The sequence below is a fragment of the Haliotis rubra genome, unplaced genomic scaffold (assembly GCF_003918875.1).
Source record: "Haliotis rubra isolate DU_JTF1 unplaced genomic scaffold, ASM391887v1 Scf1005, whole genome shotgun sequence".
Taxonomy (NCBI): Eukaryota; Metazoa; Mollusca; class Gastropoda; order Lepetellida; family Haliotidae; genus Haliotis; species Haliotis rubra.
This window is the reverse complement of record NW_025764899.1, coordinates 106652-121777: the sequence shown is the minus strand read 5'-3', so window position 1 is coordinate 121777 and position 15126 is coordinate 106652. Positions and strand designations below refer to the sequence as shown.

The following is a 15126-nucleotide window of genomic DNA, read 5'->3' as shown; positions in this document are numbered from 1 at the left end:
TGAAAATATATGTGATGAAAATGTACAAAATAATATCCAAAACCTATCATCTAAGTCTGTGGAGTAAACTATAAACAACAATACTGTATATTACAGACTTGAGATAAGTGAAGAAATGCTAATGCACATACTTCACACACCTAAGAACAGAGAAATGTTTGCAAATGAGGACATAGCTCTGTGTAAACTGTAAGATCTCTGACCTTTTCCCACTCTTGATGAATCCCTTGATGGTGCTGCCCCTGCTTGTCACTGAGGCCTTGCCCCCCAGGCCAACAACCAGCGCTGCCACCACGGCACTCTTCCCACCTATTGCAGGAACACAGGGGGAAGTCAAGGGGTGAGTCAGAGATTGTCATCTTTAATATGCATCCTACATTGTGGGACTGACAAAAGATTTAAGATGATTTCTAATGGAAACAGTGCAATAAAACTACGTACAGTATTTTACATTACTCATATAATGAAACTTTGTACCGCGGATGGCAGAGTGAAACTAGAGGTGTCAAATGTTGTCTGTAGGCAATTGTCAAAACAGAAGCCAGCCTTTCACTGCCATTTCCTCTACATGTCTAAACATAAACATATATATATATATCTTTTTGTACAAGCAGACCTTTCGCTAAAAAAATACACTCCAGGACTCCTATGAATGAGAAGCAATTTTGCTACAATTTATTGAAAATTAGCATTACCAAGTAGTTGCTTTTATCTACATGATCTAAGTATTGCTTCATTGACGACACTATATGCATAATCAATGATTATGAGGATATATATCTTATACCACATCCATCTTGCTTTGGTACAACTACAGGGAACTCACAGATCTCAACCAGGTATCCTTTGCTAAAACTTGCCATCAAGTCTTGAATACCATAAAATTTGCAATGCCAATACAATTCTTGTAAGTCTAAGATACCAACTTACTTCCATTCCTTCCAACAATGAAGTTGACATGAGGACCAAAGTTGACATCCAAACGAGTGTGACACATGAAATTCTTCACACTAATTTTCTCAATTATGCCAACTTCAGCTTCCTGAAAATAACGAGATCACATAAGAGAGAAGAGAATGTTTGAGTGTCTTGGTAAACAATTGAAGAAAACTAACTGTAGTCTTGCTTAGGTCGATTTAAAACATACAGTGATGGGAAGGTCACTGAATTGACATAAAAACATACAACAAATAAAAATAAACAATGTCTAAGAAAAGTATATTTATGTATTCATAATGACGACAACTCAGCTGAAACAATTCTATTAAAAAAATTAAGCAACTGTTATTTGTGACTACATTAGCCCTTTTGTAATATCTACATCAGTCAGAGACGTAACGTGTACGCGAGATGGCCTATCGTCTCTTGTACACGAGACAGGTGCACTCCGCGGTACCATCTGAAGTGCTTGACCCTAATTGATTCAATCACCATGGATTGCGAACATAGAGCGGGGTGACTAAAACGTCCTGTAAAATCCCCATGATGCAGCACATCTGTTAGTAATGCTTCCACCCCAACGTTTCAGGAACCTACCGGGCTTGTATTGAAGTCAGGGTTCTGTGACTGGTTGATGGGACCATCATCTTCATCCTCCATGGATGGGTCAGGTTCTCCAGCATCATGCCTACGCTTTTTCTTGGCTTGGTTGTCACTCTCAGTCAAGCGACGCTTTGACATTGTGCTTAGGAAGAAATTCTGGAAATTAAAAACAAACAAATCAACAATTTTTCAACAACGGTCAATGTGCTTAAATAAAACTTATGCATATAATACATAACTGTTACCTGTGGTCACATGGTCTTGTCTGAAACTTGAATTTACAGCATTGCCTTAGTTCAAAGTCTATAGACTCAGTTGTTTGATCATTTGTTGATTGCTGCTTTACTCTTTTTGTCATTTGAAATAATACCTTCACTACATTTATGTATTGTACATGTTACAGGGAATAACATATTCTTTTCTTTCACGGTTGATAAAAAATTGTCATATGAACAATGCGAAAAATACATGATTTGCGTCCTCAAGGACAAGCACAGACACAACACATACCCCAAAAATCATTAAAGCAAATGTCCTATGTTCTGCTGATGGTGGAAATACAATCAAAAACACGAACAGGAAATATTTTATTTCTCCTGCATACATATAATTATGGCAGGTATTCGTCATTTCTCAATACTTTCAATTTCCAGGTCACACATACACATGAGTAGACGAATGCAATGGAAAAAATCAAAAGAATTGCTGGCTAGATCTATCTCACAAGCTGGTGTTTTGTCAACTCTATAGCAGCTGTCGTATGTCATAAATTTAGGCATATATATCATGTACATGTCATTGAATTTAATAATGCAGATTACATGACAGTTGCGACAAATATTTTAAAATGGCATATACAATTATTAATATTATTACAAGTATGCAGTGACAACTCAAATAGTAACTATATAATCATATCCTGGCAATCAAACATAGCCAAAAACAGCTGAAGAATAATCAAAGCAACAGTTGACTCTGAAACGCACCTTACTACTGAAGAAGGTCCATATGTGTCTTTCGATAGAGCTTCCACTTTCTCTTCATCTTCCATCTAATAACTTTACACACTAATAATCAATCATTTGAAACATAGAGAACAGAGCGAACACTCAGGGAAGTGTCATGGCGGGAAATATAAAATGGACACGCCATATCCGGAAGTATCAGGGTACGTGAATGTCAACTTCCGGTTAAAAGAAGCATGGCTACCAGTAACAAGCGTATCGTCTACGTCGGTAATAAGAATCGTTATTTCTCGCATACACATCTCTAATTAAACGGTTTATTACATTAATTGAAATATTAACATGTTTGACGGTGACGTGTCACATGGATAACACTGAATACAGGTCAAATTTCGTTCAGAACGAATGTTTCTTTAAAATAAGGTTTGAACATGAACTATGATGAAGTTTCTCTATTTTTGAAAACGTGTATTGTTTTATCAGTCTCAATGATTAACAAATTAACCTGTAGCTAAAGGCAACTACTTGTTTTGTTGATAGTGTGCTTTGTAATGTGTTTTGGTGGTTATTTATTGATCATGTTTTTGTATTAGGTGGTCTTGCGGAGGAGGTTGATGAGAAAGTCCTCCATGCAGCCTTCCTGCCATTTGGCGACATAGTTGATATCCAGATACCCCTGGACTATGAAACAGGTATGAACTAGACCACGCCTTACAGGATTGTGACTCACCATCACCTTCAAGCTGGACAAATCTACAGTTTGGTCATAGAACATGTTGAATCAATTTTTACAGGGGAGGACCTTTGCCCATAATAGTAATATGTTTGGCGTTACGATATTTTGCCCAACATAAATAATACAACATTATATAAAATAAATGTTTATTATTTTATTGAACTACACAAAAACAGCATATAACATAGCATTTTGAGAGAGTAAAAAATGAATAGCCAAAATAGTCAAAAAAGTTCCTGGATTCGTAGATAAGAGGTATATTTGAGCATGACGAGTCCAAGTCATAATCAAGGAAATAACCATGGTGTTGAAGTATCATCCAGTAATATTCACTCACACAATTTGAATTAATAACTTCACTGTATTCTTTCCAGAAAAACACAGAGGCTTTGCTTTTGTGGAGTTTGAACTTGCTGAGGTATGTTTTATCTCCGTTATTTCCATGGTGAATCATTAGACAAGTTGAAATATCAGTTCAGTACATTAAAATAAGTATGATTTTGAAGCATTATCTCATCAAGTTATGTTTGACTGTTTTACATTGCCTCAAATTTGTAACTTAACTCTTAAAAAGATAAAGATTTTGGACGGACAAGCAACCATTATTCTGCATGTAATTTGTGCAACTAGATTATGAATTATGTTACTTTGCACCACAGTATGAGTAGTTATGGTTGTGACATCACACACAAACCCAAGGTAGTACAAGTATATATACCAGTAAACATGATAAACAAGAGTTGGTTACATTTGCAGGGATTGGCATAGAGAACCTTGACAATGGGCCATTTTCAGAATTTAGAATCGGCCACTGCCCTTTTATCAATAGTAAACTTCAAAATTTTAATGGGCCATTTTTTATTCTAATGTGCAAAATGGCCAATGGCCCCTGCCTTTTCCAATCCCTGCATTTGAAAAGATATATTGTCACTTATTAGGTGCAAGAGGTTTTAAGACTCATCTCTTCTGACTCACTATTTCATGATGTAATTTTTAGTGTTTGTCATATTCAATACCCTTTGAAAGTTTGATGATGAAATGGAAGTCCTTTTGATAATAAGCAGATAAGTATCACTTACTTGTCTATCCTAAGTTGCTGTTCAGATACTTGTCACATTACACAGGTATATTATGACTGTGCTTACCATTGATAAGTCTTTATTGTATATAGTAATTTGTCTCTCTTTTTAGGATTCTGCTGCAGCCATAGACAACATGGTAGGTAGCATACCTTATTGTATGGTAGTACAAATGACTGCGCGTTAGATGGTACAGTTGTGTCCATATAACACCATGTTAGGTGGTACGGTTGTATCCATAACACCATGATAGGTGGTACGGTTGTGTCCGTAACACCATGTTAGGTGGTACGGTTGTGTCCATAAGACCATGATATGGTGGTACGGTTGTGTCCATATAACACCATGATATGGTGGTACGGTTGTGTCCATAATACTATGACATGGTGGTACGGTTGTATCCATAACACCATGATATGGTGGTACGGTTGTGTCCATATAACACCATGATATGGTGGTACGGTTGTGTCCATAAAACCATGATATGGTGGTACGGTTGTGACCATATAACACCGTGATATGGTGATACGGTTGTGTCCATAACGCCATGATATGGTGGTACGGTTGTGTCCATAATACTATGATATGGTGGTACGGTTGTATCCATAACACCATGTTAGGTGGTACGGTTGTGTCCATAACACCATGATATGGTGGTACGGTTGTGTCCATAACACCATGTTAGGTGGTCCGGTTGTGTCCATAACACTATGATATGGTGGTACGGTTGTGTCCATAACACTATGATATGGTGGTACGGTTGTGTCCATAACACCATGATAGGTGGTACGGTTGTGTCCGTAACACCATGTTAGGTGGTACGGTTGTGTCCATAACACCATGATATAGTGGTACGGTTGTGTCCATAACACCATGTTAGGTGGTACGGTTGTGTCCTTGACATCAAGAACAAGTGTCATATGTACTCTGTAACAGCCACAATCTGATACAATTAAGATTCTTATTAAGCAACAAGTAATAAGTGTATAGAGAAAACAGATTTTTCCCAACTAATACAGTGAGTGAGTGTGGCTTTATGCTGCTTTTAGCATTATTCCAGCAATATCACGGCCGGGACACTAGAAATGGACTTCCCACATTGTACCCATGTGGGGAATCAAACCTGGGTCTTCATCATGACAAGCGAATGCTTTAACCACAGGGCTACCCCACTGCCCCCCAACTATTACATTGTTTATGTAAACAAATGACAATATTTGTTTGTTTCACTTGTTTTGTTATGAAATTTGTGTTGTTGTTTTTATTACTGGCCAGTGATAATTGTCTTGTGTTCAGAATGACTCAGAGTTGTTTGGGCGGACAATCCGAGTGAACCTGGCCAAGCCAATGAAGATCAAGGAGGGTCAGGTAGACCAGGTAGGTCATCAGGAGGATGTAACAGGACCAGGAAGTAGTCGAACTCTGTCAGCATAATGGTAGGGAGGGGCAAATTGGCATCGTGCCAGATGTTCATGGATTGTTTCTCAACTTTATCAAAATATTTCAGGTCATGCTTGGCTGTCTCACCACGCAATTTGCACAGTTGCTTCCTTTTGTTATTCTTTGGCCCGGACTTGATTGTTTACAGGCTGCATATACCAGCATTAGCTGTTCACAAGTGACAGATGACAAATGTTCCCAGCAAACTTACCCTTTCAATTTACATTGCCTTAGGGATGCTTGAAACCTGGAGTCACTGGTTCACACCCAGATTCTAACTGATTGTGTTAACGGAATACCTGGTTTTAGATAGTAACCAGTGGAGACTGGTGAATCTGTAGCAGGATACGTCACATGATTAGAAACAATGAACATGCACTACTGATTCCCGGTTGAGTTGAACTATTCCGTTGAAGTTCCTGCTTATGTCAATGGTGATTTTATTTAGTTTGTCATTATAGTGATAGTATAATTGCGGGGCGGTGGGGTAGCCTAGTGGTTAAAGCGTTGGCTCGTCCCGCCGAAGACCCGGGTTCGATTCTCCACATGGGCACAATGTGTCAAGCCCATTTCTGGTGTCCCCCGCTGTGATATTGCTGGAATATTGCTAAAAGCGGCGTAAAACTAAACTCAGTCAGTCAGATAGTATACTTGCACAATATTGTTAGGATATTATCTTTTGGCCTTCAATTCCTCTTATGTGGCTACTGCTGATTCTGACAATCATTGTGTACCAGTGAGTCTGACACTCCTTGTGTACCAGTGAGTCTGACACTCCTTGTGTACCAGTGAGTCTGACACTCCTTGTGTACCAGTGAGTCTGACACTCCTTGTGTTGTATGTTTCTTGTGCTGAATCTCACCTTCACTGTCACAGTTACTACGCTGTTCCACCTTCAGTTTGTAATGCGCTACTAACACTGACTTTGTTTGACCTTCAGTGTGAGATGTGCTACTAACACTGACCTTGCTTGACCTTCAGTTTGTAATGTGCTACTAACACTGACCTTGCTTGACCTTCAGTGTGAAATGTGCTACTAACACTGACCTTGCTTGACCTTCAGTTTGTAATGCGCAACTAACACTGACTTTGTTTGACCTCCAGTGTGAAATGTGCTACTAACACTGACCTTGTTTGACCTTCAGTGTGAAATGTGCTACTAACACTGACCTTGCTTGACCTTCAGTTTGTAATGCGCTACTAACACTGACTTTGTTTGACCTTCAGTGTGAAATGTGCTACTAACACTGACCTTGCTTGACCTTCAGTTTGTAATGTGCTATTAACACTGACTTTGTTTGACCTTCAGTGTGAAATGTGCTACTAACACTGACCTTGCTTGACCTTCAGTTTGTAATGCGCTACTAACACAGACTTTGTTTGACCTTCAGTGTGAAATATGCTAATAACACTGACCTTGCTTGACCTTCAGTGTGAAATTTGCTACTAACACTGACCTTGCTTGACCTTCAGTTTGTAATGTGCTACTAACTGACTTTGTTTGACCTTCAGTGTGAAATATGCTACTAACACTGACCTTGCTTGACCTTCAGTTTGTAATGTGCTACTAACACTGACCTTGCTTGACCTTCAGTGTGAAATGTGCTACTAACACTGACCTTGCTTGACCTTCAGTGTGTAATGCGCTACTAACACTGACTTTGTTTGACCTTCAGTGTGAGATGTGCTACTAACACTGACCTTGCTTGACCTTCAGTGTGAAATGTGCTACTAACACTGACTTTGCTTGACCTTCAGTTTGTAATGTGCTACTAACACTGACTTTGTTTGACTTTCAGTGTGAAATGTGCTACTAACACTGACCTTGCTTGACCTTCAGTGTGAAATGTGCTACTAACACTGACCTTGCTTTACCTTCAGTTTGTAATGTGCTACTAACACTGACTTTGTTTGACCTTCAGTGTGAAATGTGCTACTAACACTGACCTTGCTTGACCTTCAGTTTGTAATGTGCTACTAAACACTGACCTTGCTTGACCTTCAGTGTGTAATGTGCTACTAACACTGACCTTGCTTGACCTTCAGTGTGAAATGTGCTACTAACACTGACCTTGCTTGACCTTCAGTGTGAAATGTGCTTCTAACTCTGACCTTGCTTGACCTCCAGTGTGAAACTTGCTACTAACACTGACCTTGCTTGACCTTCAGTGTGTAATGTTCTACTAACACTGACCTTGCTTGACCTTCAGTGTGGGCGGAGGATACATGGCTACAGGAACACTCTGGGGAGACGCTAGAGAAGAAGGAAGGAGAAGGGGAGGAAGGAGAAGGGGAGGAAGAGGATGGGGGAAGGGAAGGAGAGCATGGAACAAAGAGACCTGCAGAAGACACAGAAGAGGTATGTGCTATGAACTGCTCAAGTAACCATAGTAACGTAGTTCTGATAATATGATAACACTGTCAAACTTCTGTCAATTGTTTGATGCTGCACTCAACAATATTTGCTGTGTGACAGACTTTCACCCACATTACATGATGAAGTTGAAAGGCCGTAGCCTCAAATACTACCATGTTTTTAAAGTACTGTCGGAAATAGAAAAAAACTGTATTTTCTCTACAATTTATGTAGATTTATGTGCAAGTGTGGAGTATCTGTTAAACTAAGTTCGGCCTAACTACAAGTCTCAGTGGTAGGTAGGGCTTCAACGAGTCCATTTTTTTGGACTCGAGTACTCGAGGGGTGAGACTCGACTCGGACCCGAGTACTCGAAATTCATACCTTTCAAGAAAACGATCAATTGTCAAGATAGTTACCTAATCATTTTAAGAAGTGAAATCTCAATCGATGTATTATTTTTACATGTACTCTCATCTGCAGACTTGTAGCAACTAATACTATACAGCCACACCGTGTGAGGAGGAAACTATTTAATCTAGGTGTTAATAAAAACATTATCAGATGGGTTAAAGAATTCAGGGTACACAGAACTCAGTATGTCAGTGTCAACGGCTATCAATCTTCTTTTCTCTCAACTTCTACTGGAGATCCACAAGGCTGTGTTCCTTCATCCGTACTCTTCGTTTTGTATACCAATGCCTGTTACTTGTCAATATATGACTGTTTACTGTGAAATTTTCAGATGATGCCACTGTTACTTGCCTAATTTCTGATTCTAACATTATTATCGTCAAGGTATTGACAAAACCGTAATGACAGTTTTTTATCAAACCTTTATTCAAAGTGTGTTGACCTACAATTTTCTATGTTGGTATAGGGATCTGTCTCATCTTAACAAAAACAGACTTTTCAAAATTGTTAATACTGCTTGCAAAATTTCTGGAGTGTATTTTGAGTATAGTAAAAAGGACAGCTAAAATTAGATTTGACAGTTGACATATTTGGTCTCATCATTTTGAACTACTTCATTCTGGACGCTGCTGTCGATTACCTTCCCTCAAAACAGAGCTCGACAGTCTTTCATACCATCAAGTATTCGTGAATGCAACAAATATTTTGAATCACCATCATGTGATTAGAACTAGAATTATTCATCCTCTTTACCTATGTGGTTAATTGAATTATATCATGTCAGTTTTATTTATAAATAGCATTCGTTTTGAGCATGTAATTATTGTGTATATTTTTGTGAACTGTGTATATATATATTTTGAGACAGTTTGGATGTATGAGAATTTCCCCCCCGGGATAATAAAGTTATATCTTTGTCATAATATTAGATGTTAATGGCCGCTCATGCTCAGCACATGGCAGACAGTCTGTCAACGTCAAATAATCCGAGTTATCTCCCCTTTTCGAGTCCTCGAGTCCTTGAAAATGGACTCGAGTCCAGCTAAACCCGACTCGTCCTCAAGTACTCGAGTACCCGTGGAAGCCCTAGTGGTAGGGACCTAAGAAACGTAGAAAAAGGACTTTACTGAGGAGAGATTAGTGCAGAAATGAGCAATGCGGGTTTTTTCTAAGTCCAAAGCGAATTATTTGGAACAGACCATGGCTTTATGCAAATTAGTGTGCGACAATATTGTATTACAAAGGACACTTTTTAAATTCTCAGTTTGAAATAAGACGTAGCTTCATTATAAACGATAGCTGGCATGAAAAATAATAACTTTCATGCTGAAACTATTAAGGATGTAGCTACCGTGGAATCTCACTGTCACTATAAAAAGAAACAGATAGGAGGGTTTGTCTCAAAAGCAAAACCTGGATGGGTGTTGCAGATGATCGTTGGGATCGGGCTTGGGGATAGAGATATCAGCTAAGATAAGATAATCCTTTAGGGCAATTATACTGGGGAAGTACAGGGCATGTCATAACAATTTACAAATAATATCCAGTCCTAGGCCTCTCGTTCTTCCCGATCGGGTGGTCATGCCACCTAATACCTTCAATACGATGCGTCTCTATAGTTATCAGGTATCATACTCTTTTACATATCTCAACAAAATTCATGCAAGAAAGACACGTAAGATGTTAATCAATAGATGAGGCATAGTCAACATACCTGAAAAAGCACAAAATATCTTTGAGATGACCCCTTGTGCCTGTAGGCAGCACATGCATTTCATGCCAGGTGAGTCGACGGTCCGTCGTCATACCTGGCTGAGTGACCTAATTGCCATCTATGGTCTGATCTATTGTTTTCAGCAGCTATTCGTAAGTTTTGCCCGATTTTACGAGTAAACATGCTTTTCTGGATATTCTATTACGCATCCCACTGAATGCCAAGTTAGGCCGAAGTGGAGTATTTCGACATTTTCTTTTTGCAGTTGTGTCAATTTTAGGGATACAGAGTAACAGCCTAAAAACAGTTTTTTTCTATTTCCGACAGTAATTTAATTGAAGCTTTTTTTCTGGATATTCTATTACGCATCCCACTGAATGCCAAGTTAGGCTGAAGTGGGTTATTTCGACATTTGCTATTTGCAGTTGTGTCAATTTTAGGGATACAGAGTGACAGCCTATAAACAGTTTTTTTTGTATTTCCGACAGTACTTTAATTGAAGCTATTCTTCCTTAGACTGCAGTGTCAGCCCCCAAGAAATCCCGTACAAATCCCCAAGTCTACTTTGACATCAAGATTGGCAATCGAAGTGTTGGGCGTATTGCTATAGAGTTGAGGGCAGATGTCGTACCCAAGACAGCAGGTAATGATATGAGTGTAATGCTCAAACAGGACTCAGGGTTTGAATTAAAAATATTGAGCATTTCTTAGTCCTACTGAAACCTTGATTGTTAAAACTCTCCGAAAGCAGACATCAAGGGACTGCTCGTCAATCTGGGCCATGTGTATACACTGGACACTTTCCTCCTGATGCCTCCAAGGAAATTGACATCTATAGAAAGCATGTTATGTTCATATGTTACAATGCTACTGGCTATTTGACAGAAATGTATATCATGTATTTGTGTGCAACTGTTTGAGGAAATGTGTAACACCTCAGTTTTCAAGATGATGAATTTGAAGGGTTAGTCTGATTTTTCTACAATGTTTGTTGTTTGGGAGAAGTCTCAACAGTCAGTCTGATATTTGTTTCCATTTCAGAAAACTTCCGCTGTCTTTGTACCCAGGAGAAAGGATTTGGCTTCAAGGGTAGCTCCTTCCACAGAATCATTCCATCTTTTGTATCCTAGTCAGTCATCAATTATTTTATGGATAAATATTATTCTTCAAATACCACTATCCTATTTGGTAGTTCTCAATTTTTTACATAATATTATGTTACTTTAAGTCTGTATTGTGCCGTCAAAGTATAGGATTCTTTCAAAAGAGCTTTCATAAAATATTCAAATGATTTTATGTTTGCCAGGAATAGTTGCAATGTTGCTGATGTGACGCGAAGCAATATTCATTGACAAACTCACCCACTCATTACAAAGGGGCAGGCTCAACATCAGTTGTCTCCCCTTGGTAAACAAATACCGTAAGACAACCACTGCTCGATTCAGTGCTGTCGCGTGTATGTCTTTGTGTGATTCCTTAACCTGCTGTAGATGTGTCAGGGAGGAGACTTCACCAATCACAATGGCACTGGCGGCAAGTCTATATATGGGCGTAAGTTTGAGGATGAGAACTTTACATTGAAACATCTTGGATCAGGTATGTTATTGTTTGATGGTAAGTGGGTCATGTGTTTCTGACACAGAGCAATATAATTACTTTCACCCTCCACAAAGAGGAAACAATAATTAAAACATTTAGATCTTAGGTCTAGTACTAGTGAAACCTGTGAACATCCAGGTTAGAATTGGTTTTCAGCAACCCATGCTTGCCGTAAGAGGTGACTAACAGGATCGGGAGGTCAGGCTTGCTGATTTGGTTGACACATGTCATAGTATCCCAATTGCGTAGATCGTTGTTCATGCTGTTGATCACCGGATTGTCTGGTCCAGACTTGATTATTTACAGACCGCCACCATATAGCTGAAATACTGCTTCGTGTGGTGTTAAAAAACAACCAACCAACCATTACTATTGATATGTTGAGATGTACACAGAGGAGTTACTGCCCTTTCTATACTTTCTGGGAAAGTATTCTATAACCCATAGTCTTATTCCAGGGTGTGAACTGTATAGCAGAACATATAAGATACACCTTTATACCCGAGTTCTTCATCACACTGTACAACTTGTTCTCTTTGATCTGCAGGTACTTTATCAATGGCAAACTCCGGCCCAAACAGCAACGGATCCCAGTTTTTCATCACAACAGAGAAAACAGATTGGTAGGGAGCTGTTTCTGTTTGGTATTTCATCTTTCAAACAGAATAGCACAATACTCGTTCACCAATTCATACACTTAGTGAATAACAGGATACTGGTCAAATGATTCTTATAGTATATGAATAGCAGAAAACTGATTCATTCAGTTGCTGATGTCCATAGCTCTGTTTGTCATTCATACACTTAGTGAATATATTGTGTGCTTTCTATTTGTGTAAATTGTTGATCTTGAGGTGTATTAATGAGGTGAGGTGAGGTGAAATTGGGTTTAACATTGTGCTTGAGAATATTTCACTCATATGACAACGTGCATGCGTGTGTGTATGTGCGGCTGCTTGTACTAGGCTTAAGCTGGTTTTATAGTGCAAGCCCACTGAGATACCACGCCGGAGTGAGGAGGAATACCCCACTCACACACATTATACTGACTCCGAGCCGACCAGCCCTTGTTGTACCCATTAATGCAGAGAGCCAGGCAAGGACCAACAAGTACCATATTTTAACGTCTTTTGGTATGACGCGGTCGGGGATCGAACCTGCGACCTTCCACTGTCCGGGCGGACGCTCTAACCACTACACCACGGAGGCGGTTCGGTGTATTAATGAAACTATGTGAGATATGTACAAGAGACATTCTCTTTACTCAAGTACTCTGTATTCTGAATTTTTCTTTCATAAAGTAGCTATTCAATATTGTGACCTACTGCCTATAACCCAAGGGTTCTACATACTGCCCTATGTTCATGTTGATAATGTTTTAATTCCAGGTTAGATAACAAGCATGTTGTGTTTGGGAAAGTCATCGAGGGAATGGATGTAGTCAGGAAAATGGAGGTAAAATATGTCAATTCTGAGAAACAGATTCTTTACGATAACCATCCTGTGTAGAAGTTGTGTTTCTCAATTCTCAGTTGACAACATTCCTAAATAAGGTTTTGTGGTTAAACTGTGTGACTATCCCACTGTGCTGAGGCTTGGTGCCCCACACTGGTACAAGCAGCGAGATGGAGGGTTATATCCACCATCACTCTGACCAAATCAAACAACAGAGTAAAACAATTTAATTTATGGCACATTATTAAAAATACTTTGAAATAGCAGCATCAAATTGTATTGTGGTCAGTGGACTGTTTAATTCAGTCATGGAATTGAGTCAGCATAATGTTCTAAATGTAAAACTCTGAAATCAAACTGAAAGTATGGATATACAGATTTATGATGATTGTAAGTTCTAGTGGAATATTTTGTAATAAACCTTTGTAATTAGACAAAGAATGTTGTGTTTTCCAGGCCTGTGGAAGCAAGGGAGGTAAGCCATCTGAGAAGGTGGTGATTGCCAACTGTGGGGAGTTTGTGTGAGAAGGAGACAATACTAGAGGATGGATCCGATCACATCTGTCTGCCACATGGTTCTTCTGGAAGTGCATTTGCTTGTTGCATGTCTTTCAGGAAGCGTCAGATCAATGTATATTTGCGAACACAGATGAATTTTACAGTTTGATGTGTAAGAAAATGTGGCAATACATCAATCCTACTGATGTCAACCTTGAACACATCAGAACGATTCAAGAGGTAGTGGATCAATGCATCCATGCACCCATGCACATCAACATGGCAGCTAGATTCGTGCAACAGAGGTCAATTGTAGTGCAAGAGAGGTCAACAGACACATTTAGGAATATACTGAAGAACATTCCTTTGCGTGATGCATCAAGTAACGTTGCTAATACTAGGAAAGTCTTTGTCAGTATCACCATGGAAACCTTATCCACTTTTGAAGTTGAAGACTTGGAAAGCACTGAAACCTTTATCCTACTTGTGATTGGAATTCTTGAAGAACGACCATGTTGTGAAATGTTCTCTGTAGACATGTACAAATATGAACTTTTATGAGAAACTTGTTTCATATTTTTGTTCTATCAAGCAAGGAGCAAGATGGACGTTGGTTGTAATCCATATGATGTGCATACTTGGACCTTACAACAGACCATGAATAGATCACCCAATCTTCGCATTCCCTATAATAATAGTCAATTTATGTTGTGCATTTATTCCATGCACATTGCATGCTCAAGCGCTGACATATTACCCCTGGTCAACCAGTACAGAACACTCCCTGTGGAGAATGCAACCGGTCACCTGCTGTGTGCGAAATAGTTTCCAAATCTTGCTCACCAGTTGGGCTAGGTATGCCTGAAAGTTACTAGCCCACAAAATCATTCACTAGCCCAAAATTTGAATGTAGAAACTAAGCAACAAATTACTAAAAGGTAAAATACCATTATTTACCAGGCCATAATCTTGCATGATTTAAAAGTGTATTATAACTTAACAAGTCGGAGAGAGTGATATATTTTTAAAAATGACCATGAAAATTCACTAGCCAGTCTGGCCGATGACTGTGGAGATTATTTGATGGGCATTCTAGAAGTTGGTGACTCAAAAATGAAACTTTATGTATGACAACTTCTTATTTATTGGATAGAGCAACGTTTCGATGTAGATTCTTACATTGTTATCAAGCTAACAGTGAATACAACCAGATGTAGAGGAGTATATATACACAGTATGTTTTGACAACAGCAGATTAACATTAACAACAACATGTACTTGAATATATAACTATAACCCTATAACCAGGTAGTAACCTCATGTAGATG

At 38.9% G+C, this 15126-nt stretch overlaps 2 protein-coding genes across 2 annotated transcripts in view; one reads left to right on the top strand and one right to left on the bottom strand.

The window, feature by feature from the left end:
- Positions 1–2679, bottom strand: part of LOC124267738 (structural maintenance of chromosomes protein 6-like) — a 52068-nt gene extending 49389 nt beyond the window's left edge. Inside the window, 4 exon segments of the mRNA XM_046702729.1 lie at positions 204–309; positions 931–1042; positions 1537–1698; positions 2529–2679. Coding sequence (XP_046558685.1) covers positions 204–309; positions 931–1042; positions 1537–1680 — 362 coding nt within the window. The 5' untranslated portion in view covers positions 1681–1698; positions 2529–2679.
- A 39-nt stretch (positions 2680–2718) lies between these two features.
- Positions 2719–14359, top strand: LOC124267569 (peptidyl-prolyl cis-trans isomerase E-like). Its single transcript, XM_046702525.1, has 12 exons — positions 2719–2777; positions 3101–3199; positions 3618–3661; positions 4435–4461; positions 5619–5703; positions 7973–8121; positions 10763–10889; positions 11288–11367; positions 11737–11842; positions 12393–12468; positions 13234–13300; positions 13757–14359. Exons 1-12 carry the CDS (start codon positions 2744–2746, stop codon positions 13823–13825), a joined length of 963 nt encoding a protein of 320 aa, XP_046558481.1. The 5' UTR covers positions 2719–2743; the 3' UTR covers positions 13826–14359.
- Positions 14360–15126: the final 767 nt, after the last annotated feature.